At 44.5% G+C, this 20435-nt stretch overlaps 1 protein-coding gene across 1 annotated transcript in view; it reads left to right on the forward strand.

Moving 5' to 3' along the window:
• TNPO3 (transportin 3) overlaps nt 1-20435 on the forward strand; it is a 45023-nt gene that overhangs the window by 6523 nt on the left and 18065 nt on the right. Inside the window, exons 2-9 of the mRNA XM_070754506.1 lie at nt 5662-5862; nt 8574-8647; nt 10830-10986; nt 13035-13178; nt 14706-14881; nt 16334-16472; nt 18976-19122; nt 19429-19536. Coding sequence (XP_070610607.1) covers nt 5662-5862; nt 8574-8647; nt 10830-10986; nt 13035-13178; nt 14706-14881; nt 16334-16472; nt 18976-19122; nt 19429-19536 — 1146 coding nt within the window. The remainder of the gene's footprint in view (nt 1-5661; nt 5863-8573; nt 8648-10829; nt 10987-13034; nt 13179-14705; nt 14882-16333; nt 16473-18975; nt 19123-19428; nt 19537-20435) is intronic.

The raw sequence follows: 20435 nt of genomic DNA on the forward strand, positions 1-20435 counted from the left end.
CTCAGCCGGCCATGATCCTCGCATATTATTTACCTCAGAGGCCTTCCAACCTGGGCACTTCAAGACTTGCGGACTTCAACTCCCAGAATTCCTCAGCCGGCCATGATCCTCGCATATTATTTACCTCAGAGGCCTTCCAACTTGTCCACTGTCTGGCTGGAGAATTCTGGGAGTTGAAGTCCACAAGTCTTAAAGTGGACAAGTTTGGGCATCTCTGCTGAAATTGTTAATTTCTAGTAATTCTTGTTTCTTGGGGGAAAAGAAGCTGGCAAGAGGTTAAACATTTGAAAACTGTTTTTCAGGCAATGTGACCGTTTCGGGCCTGTTTTTTCTCTTTCTGTCTATCTGTCTGTCTCTCTCTGTCCGTCTCTTTCTGTCTTTCTCCCTGTTGCTCTCTCTCCCCCCCTCTCTCCCTTCTCTTTCTGTCTTTCTCTTTTTCTTTCTGTCTCTGTCTCTTTCTTCCTGTTGCACTGTTTCTTTCTCTTTCTCTCTGTTTCTCCCTCTGTTTCTCTCTCTCTCTCTGTCTCTTTCTCTCTTTCTCCCTGTTGAACGCTGTCTCTCTCTTTCCCTCCGCTCTGTCTGTCTCTCTCCCTCTGTCTCTCTGTGTCCATACGTCACTATGCACAAAAGAAAAATTCCGGAGGTTTTAAAACGCCAGGCCTGGGTTTAATTTATTCCCTCCGTTCCGCCTGGCCATTTTTTGGGCCTCATTTCCTTTTGTAGCACTTTGACCCCTTCCCTTGTCCCTTCCTCCCCGTGAGACGTTTAGCCGGCAGAATTCGCAAACGCAAAAGTTTCCAGCTGGGGAAAAACGAGTGCAAATTGCTCTTTGATCCCAGCAGTTTTAAATGGTTTCGATTAAAAAATAATAATGATAATAATAATAATCCGAGCTGTTTTACTAGCTCTTCGTTTCCCTCTGTGCTTTGGGTTCACGGCTGGGCATTTGCTTTGCCCGTTTCCCATCGGGCGATCTCCAACTGAGAGGCTGTACTCCAGGGCCCATCGCTCTGTGCCGGGAGCGATGGAGGGAGGTGCCTGATCCAGACCAGAAGATTCCCGCCCCCCAAGGCCTTGCCTTTCAGCTTTTCTGGAGCCTTGCCTTTCTCTCTCTCTCTCCTTTTTCCCTTCTATCCTCTTTCCTTCCCCTCTTTTTCCTTTCCGTTTTCCCCTTCTTTCCTCCTCACCTCTTCCTGTCTTTCAGCTTTCCTTGGAGAACAGATGACGAGGAAGGGAAGGAGGAGAGGAAAATGGAGGCAGGATGGATGGAGAGATGGCGGTTGGACTTGCGACAGATTGCAGTCCTTTCTGGGGCACATTTGCAAATCGGTCCATTTGGGACCAGCCTAGATGGATGGAGTATCAGCTGGAGTTAGCATGTTTCCATTCCCCTCCCTCCCTCCGTCATCCTTCTGTTTTCCTTCCTTCCTCTCTTTTTCCCTTATCCTTCTTCCCCCCTCCCTTTTCCCTTCTTCCTTCCCTTCTTCCTCCTTTCTTTCCTTTCCTTCTCACCCTCCCTCCTCTCTCTCTCTCTCCCTTCCTTTCTCTCTCATTTTCTCCTTCTCCTTTTACCTTTTCCCCTTTCCTTCCCCTCTTTCTCCTTTTCCTTTTCCCTTCTTTCCTTCCTCTCCTCTTTCCCTCTCCCTTTTTTCTTCTACCATCCTATTTCCTTCCCCTCTTTCTCCTTTCCTTTTTCCTTCTCCCCTCCCCCTCTCCCATCCTCCTTTTTTCTTCTACCTTCCTCTTTCCTTCCTCTCTCCTTTCCTTCCTTTTTCCTTCTTTCCTTCCCCTCCCCCTCTCTTCCTTCCTTCCTTTTTCCTTCTACCATCCTCTTTCCTTCCCCCCTTTCTTTCCTTCTCTCCTCCTCGGTCCTCTTTCTTCCTCTCTCCCTCTTTTTTCCTTCTACCTTCCTCTTTCCTTCCCCTGTTTCCTCTTCCCTTCTTTCCTTCTTCTCTGCCCACAACCTCTCCCTCCCCCCTCCCTCTCACACACACATACACCTGCCGGTGGAGAGAGCCCAAGACATCGATCGCTGTGTGAGAAATATTAAACCACGAGGTTAGAGAAGGGAGACACGGAAGGTCCTGGCTCTTTATTACTTTCTCATCCAGCAACCACAGAGATGCTATCGTCTCGGAATCGAAGTCTTGTGGATTTAGTAAGTTACAGAACCACGAAAGCTTTTGCCGGAAGGAACGAACGGCTTAAATGATGATGGCTCTCGCTGGTGCAGACATACCACCAATTGTTTGGAATACCCATCACAGGGAATTATGTTCCACTCCGTTCCTGTCTCTTTGAACCGGGGGTCTCCAAACCTGGCAACTTGTAAGACTTGTGGACTTTTAACTCCCAGAATTCTCCAGCCAGCATAGCAAGAATTCTGGGAGTTGAAGTCCACAAGTTTTACAAGTTGCCGAGTTTGAAGACCTCTCCTTCAAACGAACCTCCTCGCTTGCAGAGTCCTGACGCCAGATTAAAAAAAAAAAAAATTCCTGGTGGGTTTATTAAAAAGAACAAGATCTTTATTGCCCTGTTAAGGCACCAGACCGGATACTTAATGAACTCCATCTGCATAGTCTGGAGGACAGAAGGGAAAGGGTATTGAAACATTTAAATATGTTAAAGGGTTAAGGTTCAGGAGGGAAGTGTTTTTAATAGGAAAATGAACACGAGAACAAGGGGGCACAATCTGAGGTCAGTTGGGGGAAAGATCAGAAGCAACGTTAGAAAATATTTGACTGAAAGAGTAGTAGATACTTGGAACAAACTTTCAGCAGACATGGTTGGTCAATCCACAGTCACTGAATTCAAACATGCCTGGGATAAACATAGATCCATCCTAAGATAAAATACAGGAAATAGTATAAGGGCAGACTAGATGGGCCAGGAGGTCTTTTTCTGCTGTCAATCTTCTATGTTTCTATGGGTTTGGGATGTGGAAGGCAGCTGCTACTTGGGACCCTGTTTACTCCAAGGTGCTCTTAATCCTCTCATCCACAACCTGGTGTAAAATTGACTTGGCGGATCGGCTTTCAGGGCTGCCAAGGGGAGAATTTGAGAGACACAGCTTTGGAACACAGCGTTGAGTTCTCTGCAGGGTTTACGGTGGGTTAGCAGAGTCCCCTTGGAAATATGAGATTTCCAAGGAGAGACGAGGGCTATGCTTAGGTTTAAAGGGTTATGCCTTTCGGTCTTCATGGGTGGAAAATTACGTTTCTGCATTTAGTCTAGTGATCTTGCTTGCTGTGTTGTATTATTAAAATAACAACAAGAACAACAACAATAATAAAATAAGGCTAATTGCTATTGCTATCTTGGAGTCCTAGTGATAGGGGTTGCCCCAAAGAAAAAGGAGTCAACCAATTCTCCAAAGCACCTGAGGGTAGAACAAGAAGCAATGGGTGGAAACTAAACAAGGAGAGAAGCAACTTAGAACTAAGGAGAAACTTCCTGACAGGTTTCTTCCAACTCTGTTGTTGTTGTTGTTGTTGTTGTTGTTGTTGTTGTTGTTGTTGTTATTGTTGACTCTCTTAAGTTTATCTCATGCCAGGAAGCTGAATTACATTACTATTTCCAAAGCGTGGGAATAAATATTTTCTTGGCTAGGTTCTCCAGGAGCTGTTGGCAAGGGCTCTTCTCTATGTCAGGACTGGCTTGAAATGAAAACCCTCGACTTGCCTAGCAAGAATCTGCTTTCAGGTGTCTATTGGCAGTCTTCTCATGATCAGCTAGGGCCAGTTTGGGAAGCCATCTATTGCATCCCAACAGTGAGAACAATTTAACCAGTGGGACAGCTTGCCACCAGAAGTTGTGGGTGCTCCAACACTGGAAGTGTTTAAGATGATGTTGGATAACCATCGGCCTGAAGTGGCATAGGATCTCAGTCCTCAACTTTACAACAGTTCTTTTTGAATGATTGTTCAAAGTTACAAGAGGTTTCTTTTAAGTGATTTGTGTCCATTTCTCACACACAGAGTCAAATGCACATAGACGTTAGACAGCGGCGTGAGGATTTGGGGTTCAGTCGAGGGACGGCACGAAGAAAGGAAACAAAACCGTGTCCAGTTGTTTTGCCTGTATTGTGTTGTTGCAGCGAGTGGGGTTAATTTGGGGATTTGAAATCAGGATTTTCTGTTCTGAGATTCCGTTGCATCCTTGGGGACAAAGCATTGGCTCCCCAAATATTCAGTTATGGGTGCTGAAGACAAAGAACCTCTGTGCAAAAGTAGGGTTCTCTTCCTTCTTTGCTTGCCTCCTTTTTTCTTTCTTTTGATCTGTCTTTTTCCTTCCTCCCTTCTCTCCCTCCCTCCTTCCATTTTCCATGTCCATGTTTCTTTTCCTTCTCTCTGACTTTTTTCCTTTTCTTCATTCTCCCTCTTTCCTTCTCTCTTCCCCCTTTTCTCTCCTTATCTTTCTTCTCTCTCTCTCTCTTCCCCTCTATAGCAGTGTTTCTCAACCTTGGCAACTCGAAGATATTTGGAATTCTGGGAGTTGAAGTCCACACATCTTCAAACGGCCAAGGTTGAGAAACACTGCTCTATAGGATTTGGGGGAGAACTGGGAAGGTTTTGACTCATTGCGTTAGAAAGGACATTAGAGGTCTTATAGTCTGGGTGGCACAGTGGTTAGAGTGCAGCACTGCAGGCCACTTCAGCTAACTGCTGGCTGTAGTTTAGCAGTTCAAATCTCACCACCGGTTCCAGGTTGACTCAGCCTTCCATCCTTCCAAGGTGGGTCAAATGAGGACCCAGATTGTTGGGGGCAAGAGGCTGGTTCTGTAAACCGCTTAGAGAGGGCTGTCAAAGCACTATGAAGTGGTAAATAAGTCTACATGCTGTCTATCTATCTATCTATCTATCTATCTATCTATCTATCTATCTATCTATCTATCTATCTATCCTAATCTAATCTAATCTAATCTAATCTAATCTATCAAGCCGGGGTAGCGCAGTGGTTAGAGTGCAGCCCTGCAGGCTACTCCAGCTAACTGCTCGCTATAGTTCAGCAGTTCAAATCTCACCACCGGCTCCAGCAATGGTTTGTTTGTTTGTTTGTTTATTTATTTATTTAGTTAGTTAATTAGTCCAATACACAGTAATGCACAATGAAGGTTATAGAGGATAGAGTAGAGAAGAAATACGAGATATAGAGAGACTATAGGACAGGGGAGGGAAGGCACTCTACTGCGATTATATACACCCCTTACTGACCTCTTAGGAATCTGGAGAGGTCAACCATGGATAGTCTAAGGGTAAAATGTTGGGGGATAGGGGATGATACTACGGAGTCCGGTAATGAGTTCCACGCTTCAACAACCCAGTTACTAAAGTCATATTTTTTACATTGTACTCTAACTCTGCTGACAGCCAGCAGTTCGATTCTCACCAGGCTCCAAATTGACTCAGCCTTCCATCCTTCCGAGGTGGGTCAAATGAGGACCCAGATTGTCGGGGCAAGAGGCTGATTCTGTAATCGTTTAGAGAGGGCTGGGAAAGCAGCAGGAAGCAGTAGATGCTATTGCTTTTGCTATCGTCCAACCCCCTCAACTACGGCTGAGCCCTTGTTGGCTGTCCTTCAAAAGAGTTTGAGAACATGGACCGTGGCTTCGGCCCTTGGGCACTTCTGATGGCATTTCTCTTCTCTCTCCCGTCCCCAAAGGTCCACGCCTGGGAGGTCTCTGACCACTTGCTGCAGATCCACCAGGATGTGGAGTCCTGTTACTTCGCGGCCCAAACCATGAAGATGAAAATCCAGACCTCGTTCTATGAGCTGCCCACCGACTCCCACGTCTCCCTCCGCGACTCCCTGCTTTCCCACATCCAGAACTTAAAAGACATGTCGCCTGTCATCGTCACCCAGGTGAGTTGGGATACTGGTGGGCATACGAAGCTCTGGCAGCAGTTTGGAGACCCACCAAAGCCGCCTCCTGCCTCCCTTGGCAGGCCTCCGTGGGTCACTGGGCTGGACAGGCTGACGGTGTTTAGTCTGGTCCAGCAAGAATATGCATATACAATACAAAAAATATGTGTACATTTGTTCTGTCTGGCTCTCTGGTAGACTCCTCCCAAAAATTCACAGGTACAAAGTTCAGACACACACACGTTTGACAATTCAAAACAATGTTCTTTATAATGACAATTCACTTAAACCAAGCCCTCATTTGGTATAGCAAAGAGCACTGGTCTCCAAACAAACTGGTAATTGGTACAAGTCCCTTATCAGTTCTGTGATACTTAGCTTGCAGCTGTGAGGCAATTCACAGTCCTTCTTTTTTCACAAAAACACACTTTGCTCTGGTTTAGTTTCCAAGCGGGGAAAAATCAGCACACAAAAGGTCAAAGTCAGCAAAGCAGTCACGAAACACAACGATCAGATAATCCTCCACAATGGCCAAACCCACAGGCTGCTCTTTATAGCAGCCTCACTAATGACCACAGCCCCACCCAACCACAGGTGGCCTCATTTTCTTTGATAATAATCTCTCAGTTGTTGCTGCCTATGCATCACTCTCCGCATGCGTGGCTGTATCATTAACTCTTGTTCTGAATCCAAGGAGGAGAGAGATAATTGATCTTCTTCTGAGCTGTCTGCCACACTCTCCTCCTCCCTGTCACTCATGTCTTCTGGGTCAGAGGAGCCTTCATCAGCAGATTCCACCGGGGGCAAAACAGGCCTGCAGCATGTGGATGTCTCCCCCACATATATCCATCCTAAGATAAAATACAGAAAATAGTATAAGGGCAGACTAGATGGACCATGAGGTCTTTTTCTGCCGTCAGACTTCTATGTTTCTATGTTTCTATGTTTCTACATCCACAGTCCTTGGGGCAGGAGCAGGGCCAGAGCTCACCAGAACAACATTATACAAGAATATGCATGAAAGTAGTAGTACAGTGTTCCCTCGATTTTCGCGGGTTCGAACTTCGCGAAAAGTCTATACCACGGTTTAAAAAAAATATTAATTAAAAAATACTTCACAGTTCCCCCCCCCTATACCACGGTTTTTCTCGCCCGATGACATCACATGTCATCGCCAAACTTTCGTCTGCCTTTAATAAATATTTTTTTTAATAAACTTTAATAAATAAACATGGTGAGTAATAATCTAAATGGTTGTTAAGGGAATGGGAAATTGCAATTTAGGGGTTGAAAGTGTTAAGGGAAGGCTCGTGGTACTGTTCATAGCCAAAAATAGTGTATTTACTTCCGCATCTCTCTACTTCTGGGAAATTTGACTTTCGCAGGCGGTCTCGGAATGCATCCCCCGCGAAAATCGAGGGAACCCTGTATACACATATTCTAAGAGCCGGGGTGGCGCAGTAGTTACGAGTGCATCAGTGCAGGCTCCTTCAGCTAAACTGCTAGCTGTAATTCAGCAGTTCAGATCTCACCATCGGCTCCAGGTTGACTCAGCCTTCCGTGGTGAGTCAAATGAGGACCCAGATTGTTGGGGGCCAGAGGATGACTCTGTAAACCGCTTGGAGAGGGCTGTAAAACCACTATGAAGCGGGATATAAATCTAAAGGCTAATGCTATTTTGGAAAAAGCTCAGAGTAGAGCAACTAAAATGATTATGGATAAAGGATGCTAGAGGTAAAACAAGCAGGAAGAGGGAGATTGTGATCCCACTATATAGAGTGCTGGTGAGACCCCATTTGGAATAATACGGTGTTCAGTTCTGGAGACCTCACCTACAAAAAGATATGGATCAAATTGAACGGGTCCAAAGACGGGCTACAAGAATGGTGGAAGGTCTTAAGCATAAAATGTATCAGGAAAGACTTCATGAACTCAATCTGTATAGTCCGGAGGACAGAAGGGAAAGGGGGACATGATCGAAACATTTAAATATGTTAAAGGGTTAAATAAGGTGCAGTTTTTAATAGGAAAGTGAACACAAGAACAAGGGGACACAATCTGAAGTTAGTTGGGGGAAAGATCAAAAGCAACGTGAGAAAATATTATTTTACTGAAAGAGTAGTAGACCCTTGGAACAAACTTCCCGGAGACGTGGTTGGTCAATCCACAGTAACTGAATTGAAACCTGCCTGGGCTAAACATATATCCATCCTAAGATAAAATACAAAAAATAGTATAAGGGCAGACTAGATGGACCATGAGGTCTTTTTCTGCCGTCAATCTTCTATGTTTCTGAAGGCTGGGAGACTAAAACACATGAGGAACGGTTGCTGGAACTGAGCATGGATTGTCTAGAGTAGAGAAGAACCAGAGGAAACAGGATAGCAGTCTTCCAGTATTTGAGGGGCTGCCACAGCGAGGAGGGGAGTCAAGGCATTTTCTAAAGCACCTGAAGGCCAGACAAAGAATAATGGATGGAAATTGATCCAGGAGAAATTCAATCCAGGAATAAGGAGGAATTTCCCCTGGAAAACAAAACAAAACCTAAGCTATATTCAGAGTATAAGGCGCACCTGAAATTTCAGCCTCTTTTAGGGAGGAAAAAGGTGCGTCTTATACTCCGAAAAATATGGTAAGCCGAAGTGCTATTGCTACCTGTGTTCTGCCTCTGATCTTCCCCCTCCTCTTTCTCTCCTGGTGTCCCGGCGCAGCTGGCACTCGCCATAGCAGACCTGGCCTTGCAGATGGCTTCCTGGAAAGGCTGCGTGCACACCTTGGTTGAAAAGTAAGTCTGCCCCCTTTGAGATCCGGCCTGAAAGCAGCCGATCCAAACCCAAGCAGAATTGGAAAAGCAAGGTATAAAAATAGACTGGTGCATGAATATAAAGTTACAAGCAAAATACCAAAAATATATATTAAAGCAGAAGGTATTAACCTTGAAAAAACAAAATTGGCTGAAATTTTATTTGGTCCAGATCAAAAATTGTTAAAATTTTTTTTATAATTATCCATCAAATTAGAATTTGAACAAGTCAAAGAGACTTGTTGATAAGAATGGATGAGGAGTATAGGCTATACCAGTGTTTCCCAACCGTGGCAACTTGAAGGTATCTGGACTTCAACTCCCAGAATTCCCCAGCCAGTTGGTTATGACCTATAAAGCCCTTCATGGCATCGGACCAGAATACCTCCGGGACCGCCTTCTGCCGAACGAATCCCAGTGACCAGTTAGGTCCCACAGAGTTGGCCTTCTCCGTGTCCCGTCGACTAAACAATGTCGTTTGGCGGGACTGGGAAGAGCCTTCTCTGTGGCGGCCCCGACCCTCTGGAACGAGCTCCCCCCAGAGATCAGAATTGCCCCCCCCCTCCCCTTTCGTAAGGCATGGGGGAATTGAGAGATTCCTTTCCCCTCAGGCCTATACAATTTATGCATGGTATGTTTGTGTGTATGTTTGGTTTTTAGTAAGTAAGTTATTTTAAATATTAGATTTGTTATATGCTGTTTTATTGTTGTTGTTAGCCACCCCGAGTCTGCGGAGAGGGGCGGCATACAAATCGAATAAAATAAATAAATAAATAAATAGTTGAAGTCCAGATATCTTCAAGTTGCCAAGGTTGGGAAATACTTGTCTATACAATAGATATAGATAGGTGGTAGCAACTATGGGAGAGAAATTATAAAATGACAATGTCAACAGCATTTAAAGAGAATATGCATAAGATGTTTTATAGACGGCATGTGTCACCAGAGAGGTTAGCAAAACTGTTTAAGAATAAATCAATGAAATGTTGGAAATGTAATCATGTACCTGGCTCTTTCTATCATATGTGATGGATGTGCACAGAAGCCAAAAAATACTGGGCAGGAATTCAACATTGGATAGAGAAGAAAAAGATTATTGGACTAAAACTTGAAATATTTCTGCTAGGTATTTTACCACAAAAATTTGACAAAGAGGAAATATATTTAATTATACATATAGTGACTACAGCGAGAATTATATATGCACAAAATTGGAGGTTGAATAGAATATCAACAGAGAGACGTTAAGGAAGATTATGGACTGTGCTGAAATGAATAGGCTTGCTTTGAGAATTAAAGATAAAGAAGATTTGGAATATTATAAAATTTGGGGGAATTTTATGAATGGATTGAAATTAAAAATAGTTAAAATAGATACTTTTTTTGAGAATGATGAAAAAGAATTACAAATTGGATGGTAGGAACCCAGATGATGAAAAGAGAAATGGTGGTAGCATTAGATAAATATGTCACAGAAATTTAAAGTAGTTTAAGATTTATACTATTTCAAATATAAAATTTTACTCTTATTTGTCAATTAGTCTAATTGTTGGCGTGATAAAGTCATGATGCTTTAAATGAAAATAGAAATTTTAAATGCTCTGTTAATTTTTTACTAGATAAGAAAACTACATATATATATTGTTAAGGCACTGAAGTTGTGTTTCCACTCATATATATTTTATCTTAAGGTGGAGAAAAAATAAATTCTATTCTATTCTTTTCTATTACCGGTATATTTTATGTTCTATTCTATATTCGGTGTTCTATCCTATGTTCTTTCTCTATTCTATTTTATTTTGTATTCTATATATTATTCTATATTCTATTCTGTATTCTTTCTATATTTTCAATTCTATTCTATTTTATTCTGTATTCTTTACTCTATACTATTCTATTTTATCTATTCTAGTCTCTATTCTTTCTTCTATTCTATTCAATTCTATTATTTATTCTATTCTATTTTCTGAATTATACAATCTATACTATTCTCTGTTCTGTTCTATATTCCATATTTTCTATTTTCTCTCCTTATCCTATTTATTTACTTATTTTGTCATGCTTATGTAGTGTCTATTGGAGGTGGGTGACCCTTTACAACTAGCATACACTCAAAGCGACAAATCCTAATCCCGTACCTTCTCACCTTTTGGGGGGATCCCAGGTACAATAACGACGTGACGTCCCTTCCCTTCCTGCTGGAGATCCTGACGGTGCTCCCCGAGGAAGTTCACAGCCGGTCCTTACGGATCGGTGCCAACCGACGCACTGAGATCATCGAAGACCTAGCCTACTACTCCAGCACGGTGGTCTCCCTCCTGGTGAGTGTTTGGCTTTGAGACGTTTAGCAGCTCAGCTCAGCTGTAGCTTCTTGCAAAGAGACACATGGAGAAACCTAGAAGTTGGGAAGATTTGAACCCGGCGTTCCTTGTCAGTCATAAAATCAAGAGGGGGGGGGCTGGTGCAACTGAACCCCAATGATCTGAGCATGAATAAAGGAGAATTTTCATAGCTCAGGGTTGGCAGTGAGGGATCCTTGGTGCTCTGTGAACTGGTTTGGTTTTCTTGTGGACATCTTATGACCCAACTAGGTAACATCATCAATGCTAAACTGGGGTTTTACTGCGTCCATTTTTTTGGGTAGATGAATTCCCGGTTCATAGATGTTTTGGAGTGGACTCTGGTTCCTTTAGGGCAGTGTTTCCCAACCATGGCAACTTGAAGATATCTGGACTTCAACTCCCAGAATTCCCCAGCCAGCGAATTCTGGGAATTGAAGTCCAGATATCTTCAGGTTGCCAAGGTTGGGAAACACTGCTTTAGGGAATATGTGAAGATTTCTTGGCCACAGAAAAAAATGGTTTATTCTGGCCTTATTACGGGATGTTTGTTCTTTTCATCTTTCCAGTCTTAACTTTACAAGCCTGGGATTGCCTTGTGGTCTCCCCTCCAGGGACTAAATAGGCTGTTACCCTACAGATAGATGAAAATACTTGTAGCTCAGTGTTGAACTCTGGAGGGTCCTCGGTGGCCTTGGAGGTTGGCGATATTCTTGCAGACGTTTCAGGACCCAACTATTTAACATCATCAGTGCTACAAGGGAATGGGGTTGGAGGAGGAGAATAACAGAGTTGGAAGGGACCTTGGAGGTCTTCTAGTCCAACCTTCTGCACAGGCAGGAGACCCCCCTATACAATTTCAGACAAATGGCTGCCAAATGTCTTTAAAACTTCCAGTAGAAGAGGAGGAAAAAGAGAAAGCAGAGAAGAAGGTGGAGAAGGAGAAGAATTAAAAGGAGAAGGAGGATGACAATAATAATAGTAGGGTCTTTGGTGCTCTCTGAGCTGGGTGGTTTCTTTCACAACCTTTCACGACCCAACGAGAGAACATCATCAGTGCTAGAAGGGAGAAGGGTTTTACGGGGTGGAGGAGGAGGAGAAGAAAGGGTAGAAGAGGAAGAGAAGGAGGAGAACGACGATAGTGAGTTCCTCAGTGCTCTCTGAGCTGGGTGGTTTCCCAGCAGGGGTTTCATGACCCAACTAGAAACATAGAAACATAGATGTCTGACGGCAGAAAAAGACCTCATGGTCCATCTAGTCTGCCCTTATACTATTTCCTGTATTTTATCTTACAATGGATATATGTTTATCCCAGGCAGGTTTAAATTCAGTTCCTGTGGATTTATCAACCACGTCTGCTGGAAGTTTGTTCCAAGGATCTACTACTCTTTCAGTAAAATAATATTTTCTCATGTTGCTTTTTATCTTTCCACCAACTAACTTCAGATTGAAGGAAAAGGGGGAAAACATTTAAATATGTGAAAGGGTTAAATAAGGTCCAGGAGGGAAGTGTTTTTAATAGGAAAGTGAACACAAGAACAAGGGGACACAATCTGAAGTTAGTTGGGGGAAAGATCAAAAGCAACGTGAGAAAATATTATTTTATTGAAAGAGTAGTAGATCCTTGGAACAAACTTCCAGCCGACGTGGTTGGTCAATCCACAGTCACTGAATTTAAACATGCCTGGCATAAACATAGATCCATCCTAAGATAAAATACAGGAAATAGTATAAGGGCAGACTAGATGGACCACGAGGCCTTTTTTTGCCGTCAGTCTTCTATGTTTCTAAGGTCCTCTCCAAGCTTGGTGGCTTCCTTGCACATCTCGCAGGACCCAACTGGACCCTTAGAAGCCCTTGTGCTTGGCAAAGAACCACCCCTTGGTGTGTGGGCAGGCCCACTTGCCACATTTGCGTCCATTTTTATTTATTTATTGATTGGATTGATTGGATTGATTGGATTTGTATGCCGCCCCTCTCCGTTCCTCGCCGGAACCTGGACCCGGGTCTCTCTTTTTTCTCTCCTGCAGATGACCTGCGTGGAGAAAGCCGGTAGTGACGAGAAGATGCTCATCAAGATCTTCCGGTGCCTGGGCAGCTGGTTCAACCTGGGCGTTCTGGACAGCACCTTCATGGCCAACAGCAAGTTGCTCTCCCTGCTTTTTGAGGTTCTGGTGCGTGTCCTGGGGTTCCCCCTCTTCACAAGCCCTGGAGGGGCAGCCGGGCACTCAAGTGCCGAGAAAGAAGACGCCGGGCAGGTGTCCGAACATGGGGGTGGGTGGGATCCAAAACCATGGTAGGAGCCAGAGCAGGTGGACCGGAACATCTACCCCGTTATGTCAGCGTACAGTTAGGAAGAAGATCAAGACGCCTTATTAAACACAACCCTGGTAGACGGGGCCTTAAGGACAGGTAATCCTCCACTTCGCGACGGCTCAGAATTACGGCAGACCCTACCTTGGGGCTAGTCGTCTCCTGGATTCAAGAGTTCTGATGGTTCCCCTTCTTTTTGATCACCTGGCCCAGTTTTGGACACCCTGCCCGCATTTACGACCCCCATTTGACAAGGCAGATTTTCTATCAAAACCTCCCCTGCATTTCTCAACAATTTTCATTAAATTTGTCATGAAGTGGGGTCAGTCACACAATCTTTTTTAAACTTAAGAACGGTGATAGGACATGGTCCATTGTGGTTGTAAGTGGAGGACAATTTCCAAGCACGTGCATTTTTCAAAATTTGTGTGATCCGATTGCTCCCTTCCTTCCTTCCTTCCTTCCTTCCATCCATCCATCCATCCATCCGTCCTTTCCTTCTTCCATCTTTTTCCTTCTTTCCTTCCTTCCTTCCTTCCTTCCTTCCCCTTCCTTCCTTCCTTCCTTCCTCTTCCTTCCTTCCTTCCCCTTCCTTCCTTCCTTCCTTCCATCCATCCTTTCCTTCTTCCATCTTTTTCCTTCCTTCCTTCCTTCCTTCCTTCCCCTTCCTTCCTTCCTTCCCCTTCCTTCCTTCCCCTCCCTCCCTCCCTCCCTTCCTTCCCCTTCCTTCCTTCCTTCCCCTTCCTTCCCTCCATCCATCCATCCTTTTCCATTTCCTTTTCCTTGATTTTTAGCTTGCAGAAAGAAGCCTAAGGAACATGGAAAACATGATCATAAACTATTCATTTGAAAGATTAGATCTAAGTGTGGGCTGTATTTGACAGCTTGTTCCACTGTAATAAACCAGTAATAAACCAGTAATTCTGGATAAATTGGCTAACGTGAAGAAAGAGCGTCTTTGATTAGAACGCTTTAGGAATCATTGTAAATAAAGAAAAATGTGAACTAAGCCACTCCCACCCAGTCACATGGTAGGTAAGCCACTCCCACATAGTCACATGACTTAATCCACCAACCCCCGGTCACACGATTGTCAAGCCACTCCCACCTGGTCACATGGCTTGCAAGCCACTCCTAGCCCCGGTCACTTGACCACAAAGCCACACTCACAAAACAAGCCACGCCCACAGCGTGGCAGTAAACATTTTGGCAGTCCATCCCTGGATTCCATACAGGTGTGTAACCCCTCCCTCTCCATCCCAAAGCAGCAGGGAAGTGCGAATAACCACAGGTAATCCTCGGGCGTGGGGAAAAGGAGGCTGAACATCAACGGAGATCCGTGCGGGAGGTTTAAACGAGATCTCTGGGTGGCCTCCTTTTTTTTCCAGCAACAGGACAAGACGTCGTCCAACCTGCACGAAGCCGCCTCGGACTGCATCTGCTCCGCCCTCTACGCCATCGAGAACGTGGAGACCAACCTGCCCCTCGCCTTGCAGCTCTTCCAGGGCGTCCTCACACTGGAGACGGCGTACCACATGGCCGTGGCCCGCGAGGACTTGGACAAGTGAGATTTGTTTATTTGTTTTGTCAAGTACCTATTGGTAGTACAGTGTTCCCTCGATTTTCGCCGGTTCGAACTTCGCGAAAAGTCTATACCACGGTTTTTCAAAAATATTAATTAAAAAATACTTCGTGGTTTTTTCCTGCCCGATGACGTCATATGTCATCGCCAAACTTTCGTCCGCCTTTAATAAATATTTTTTTTAATAAATAATAAAGAAACATGGTTGCTAAGGGAATGGGAAATTGTAATTTAGGGGTTTAAAGTGTTAAGGGAAGGCTTGTGATACTGTCCATAGCCAAAAATAGTGTATTTAATTCTGCATCTCTACTTCGCGGAAATTCGACTTTTGCGGGCGGTCTCGGAGCGCATCCCCTGCGAAAATCGAGGGAACACTGTATACGAAGAAATAGCAATGTTTATACTGTATACATGATCCTAGTAAGAGAGGAACATGAGGACAGGGGACGGAAGGCACGCTGGTGCACTTATGCACGCCCCTTACTGACCTCTTAGGAATCGGGAGAGGTCAAAAGTAGATAGTGTAAGGGTAAAGTTTTGGGGGTGAGGAGATGATACTACAGAGTCAGGTAGTGAGTTCCAGGCATCAGCTACTCGGTTACTAAAGTCGTATTTCCTGCAGACGAGTTTGGAGCAGTTTACTTTGAGTTTGTATCTGTTGTGTGCTTGTGTGTTGTTGTGGCTGAAGCTGAAGTAGTCGTTGACAGGAAGGACGTTGTAGCAGATGATTTTATGGGCTATGCTCAGGTCGTGTTTAAGGTGAAGTACTTCTAAGCTTTCTAAGCCCAGGATTGTAAGTCTAGTTGCGAAGGGGATTCTGTTGCACCTGGAGGAGTGGAGGGCTCTTCTGGTAAAGTATCTCTGGACGCTTTCTAGAGTGTTTATGTCCGAAATGCAGTGTGGGCTCCAGACAGATGAGCTGTATTCAAGGATTGGTCTGGAGAAAGTTTTGCATGGTCTGGTTAGTAGTGTGAGTTACCCGGAGCATCCGTCCCCTGGTTTCCTGTTACTGGGCGGGCGTTGGAGAGCAAGGTCGGAGGTGCAGCTGGGTTGATCTTCCAATCTCAGGTATTAAAAACAACAAGAAATTGGGTCCGAGTTCAAGGAGATATTCCCAAGAGGCACCAGGTTAGAGACTGGGAGTTCTAGTTCTGCCTTAGGCATGAAAGCCAGCTGGGTGATTTTGGACCAATCACTAGGAGACTGGGAGTTCTAGTTCTGCCTTGGACATGAAAGCCAGCTGGGTGATTTTGGACCAATCACCAGGAGACTGGGAGTTCTAGTCCCACATTAGAAATGGAAGCCAGTTGGGAGACTCTGGACCAATCACCAGGAGTCTGGGAATTCTAGAATTTGACTTGGCTTTGCCTGATGTTTTTTGTCCCTACTGAGATTGGCTTCTTGACTCACGATCTTTCGTCGTATTTTTTCTAGAGTCCTCAATTACTGTCGCATCTTCACCGAACTCTGCGAGACCTTCCTGGACAAAATCGTTTGCACCCCGGGCCACGGTTTGGGGGACCTGCGGACCATCGAACTGCTCCTGATCTGTGCGGGACACCCCCAGTACGAGGTAGGAAGCCCCAACTTCAACCTTCCAGGTCCTTGGTGGAACCCCCGACCCTCTTGAAGGTTTTGGGGTGTTCAAGTGTGTGTTGTGGGGTGAGGGGCTGCCCTCTTGTGCTAGAAGAGGGGAGGGGTGGATTAAAAGGACACCCCCCGCCATCACTGGGCCCTCTCTAACAAAATGAAATTCAGCGTAGAGAAAAGTAAAGCTGTACACTTAGACAAGAAAACCCCCAAATACAGTAGTACCTCTAGATACGAGCTGCTCCACATGCGAGTATTCCAAGGTACGAGCCACGACGGGAGCGAAATTTCTTTTCGACACCCGAGCTCAAATTCGGGATACGAGCCGAGCGTCCACTAGGTGGCGCAAGAATCCTTGCTTCTGGTTATCTCGGAGGGGAAAAACAAAGTCTAAAGCCATTTGTTCCAGATATGAGTTGTTCGACATACGAGCTCCGTTCTGGAACGAATTATGCTCGTATCTAGAGGTACTACTGTACTTTATATAGAGAGAGAATGGATGAAACCAACCTTAATTGCATTGGCTGTGAGTCAAGGCCTCACTGAAGCCTGGGAAGGTGAAAAAACAGCCAAACTGAAAGTTTGGGAAAAACAGATTTCTGGCTTGCTTGTTTTTGTGCTGTTTTTCGCACTCCGGGGCTTCAGGAAGCTTCCGCGATTCTTTTTTCTTTCCTTTTTCCTTTTATTCTTTTTTAAAAAAATTATTCTTTCCTTCCTGGGCTTTTAAAGAGGCAGAGACGTAAATTTGGATATTTTCTATTATTTATTTTTTTCAAAATATTTTTATTGTATTTTTTAAAAAGACAAACAAAGACGTACAACATTAAACACTCAAGGAGCTGCCACTGCTCCGCTTATCTTAGAAGTCTAACTACTACAAAAAGTAAAAACCTCACTGTAATCAGATCAATACAGAAATAGCACACATTTATATTAGATACTTGTTGAATTTAACTCTATATTCTTATGTTAATTAAATTTCTTTATAAAATAGGTATTCAAAAAATATAATATAGTGAATAGCACATCTAACTTTTATCATACTATAAACATTTTTAAACTCTTTTACTCTATCTTATAAAATTTCAAAACAATAAGTTCAAAAAGTGGTGGAACTTTAAAAATAGTATTAAAAGTTAAAGTATCAAGAATTTAGACCTTTTTGATATTTTCTATTATGAAGGGCAGTTACGATAAAATGAGGGTTTGGGTTAGGAATGGGTTTTCTAAGAACGCTAGAAAGAGACTGAAGCACGACAGCGCTTTAAATGAGAGCGAAGGACATTATCTAAAATCCAGGTGATAGCACCTGGAAAGGAGGTAGCACAGGTTGAATGATATATACCGGAAATAATTGGATAAATAATTAGAAACATTTGATTAATTTGACTAAGAATTTGGCATTTGATATTGTATTATATTTTAATTTGAGGTATGTAAATTGGAATCTCTGTTAGGTGTGAAAAACAATTAAAAAATCCATAGCCAGGAAGGTTCCCTGAACCCTCTGGAGAGCACAACGGCCTTCCCCAAGGCTGAAACTCAGCTGGCCACTGTGTACACACGAGTGGCAGGCATGCCATAGCTCCCCCATCCCTGGTGTAGGGTCTCCTACTTGGGTGGGGGGCTAGACTAGATCAGGGGTCCTCAAACTAAAAGCTGGCTGGGGAATTCTGGGAGTTGAAGTCCCCAAGTCTTAAGGTTGCCTAGTTTGAAGACGTGTGGACTAGATCAGTGTTTCCCAACCTTTTTTGAGCCGCGGCACATTACTCACATTTACAAAATCCTGGGGAACATTGAGGGGGGTGACTAAAAAAAGTTTGGACAAAAACCCCCTCTCTTTCTCCCTTTCGCCCTATTTCTCCCTCCCTCTTTCTTTCCCTCTCTCTCCATCTCTCTTTCTTTCTTCCTTCCTTCCTCTCTTTTTGCTCTTTCTCTCTCCCTCCTTCCCTCCCTCTATGTCTTTCCCTCTCCCTCCTTCTCCCCCTCTTTCTCTCTCTCTTGCTTTCTCTCTCTTGCATTCTTTCTCTCTCTCTTTCTCTGTCTCTCTTGCTATCTCTCTTTTATTCTCTCTTGCTTTCTCTCTCACACACTTTCTCTCTCTTTCTCTCTCCCTTGCTTTCTCTTTCTCTCTTTCTCTCTCCCTTGCTTTCCTTCTCTCTCTTTCTCTATTTCTTGCTTTCTCTCTCCCTTGCTTTCTCTCTCCTTCTCTCTCTCTTGCTTTCCTTCTCTCTTTCTTTTTCTTTCTCTCTCTCTCTTGCTCTCTCTCTCTTGCTTTCTTTCTCTCTTGCACCCTCCCACCGGGCCCCAAAAGCTCACTTGCCGTCATCCCCAGGGAAGCTCCAGCCGGGCCGGGCTCGCGGCACACCTGACCATGTTCCGCACACTGGTTGAAAAACACTGGACTAGATGAACTACAAGGTCCCTTCCGACTCTGTTACTGTGCAGCCCCTAATTCCCCGCCCCCTCCCTCTTTTGACTCGCAGGTGGTGGAGATCTCCTTCAACTTCTGGTACCGCCTGGGGGAGCATTTGTACAAGACGGACGACGCCATCATCCACAGCATCTTCAAGGCCTACATTCAGCGGCTTCTTCACGCCCTGGCCCGCCACTGCCAACTGGACCCTGACCACGTAAGCTCGTGCTCCCCTTCGCCTCCCCTGCCCCCCCCCCCCGGTTCATCTCTCGGGCTGGCGGTCCGTGTTGGGTGTAGCTACTTGGCCCATAACCTGTTGGGCATGGAGAGAGTTTTGCACACACGGAAGTTAAGAACTGTCTTGGTTTAGTGATGGAAATTCTGTTTTTCGAACTACCTACCTGTGTGGCAGCTGTGGACTTCAACTCCCAGAATCCCTCAGCCAGCCCCGTTCATTGGTGGCTGAGGTCTTCTTGAGTGGCATCCTTCTTTCCTTCCCCTCTGCTGTTCCCCCAAATCCTAGGAAGGGATCCCCGAGGAAACAGACGATTTTGGGGAGTTCCGGATGCGAGTGTCCGATCTCGTCAAGGATTTGATCTTCCTGGTGGGCTCCGTGGAGTGCTTTGCCCAGGTGAGGTGTGGAAGAGAATAGGTGGAGCTTGTCTGGTGAGCCAGTGTTATTTTAACAGATTAACAAGAGTTGGGAGAGACCTTGCAGGTCATCTAGTCAACCCCCTGACCAAGCAGGAGATCCTGTATCTGCCTCTACCTAGGATCGAACTCCTGATTGCCAAGGCAAGAGCTCCACCTCTAGGCCACAGCAGCTTGGCTCTTCCTTCCAGCTAGAAAGCATGGTCTTATCTTAATTTTTATCCCACCTTTGTTACTAAATGCATGACTCAAGGCAGCACAAATACCTAATCCTCCTTCCTACTCCCTGGTTTTTTATAAAACAACAACCCTTCGGGGTGGGGTGGACTGGTGATTGGCCCAAAGACACCCAGCCGGCTTTCATGGCTAAGGCAGGACTGGAACTCCCCGTCTCCTGGTGATTGGCCTAAAGTCACCCAGCCAGCTTTGGTGGTGGAAACTAGCATAGTTTAGTTTAGTTTAGTTTAATAAATAAATAAATAAATAAATAAATAGTGGAGTTCTTTTTTCAGAGTTGGAAATTGCTTAGGTACTTCCTTTGTTCTTATTATTATTATTGTCATTATTATTATCTCTTCACTAATGGAACACTGAAGTTGTTTATTATTGTCGTTATTGTTTTTTTGTTATTCATTATACATGAAACTGTCATCTGGACATTTAAAAATTATTATTATTTTATTCACAAGAAACGGTAATATACAGCACATGAGATTGATATACAGTGGTACCTCAAGATACGAACCCCTCGTCTTACGAACAACTCGTGATACGAACCCGGGGTTCAGAAAAATTTTGCCTCTTCTTACGAACTTTTTTCGAGTTACGAACCGGCGTTCGGAGACTGCTGGGAAGCCGCACGGCTGTTTTAAAAGGTGA

This window comes from Erythrolamprus reginae, chromosome 6 (assembly GCF_031021105.1).
Source record: "Erythrolamprus reginae isolate rEryReg1 chromosome 6, rEryReg1.hap1, whole genome shotgun sequence".
NCBI lineage: Eukaryota > Metazoa > Chordata > Lepidosauria > Squamata > Dipsadidae > Erythrolamprus > Erythrolamprus reginae.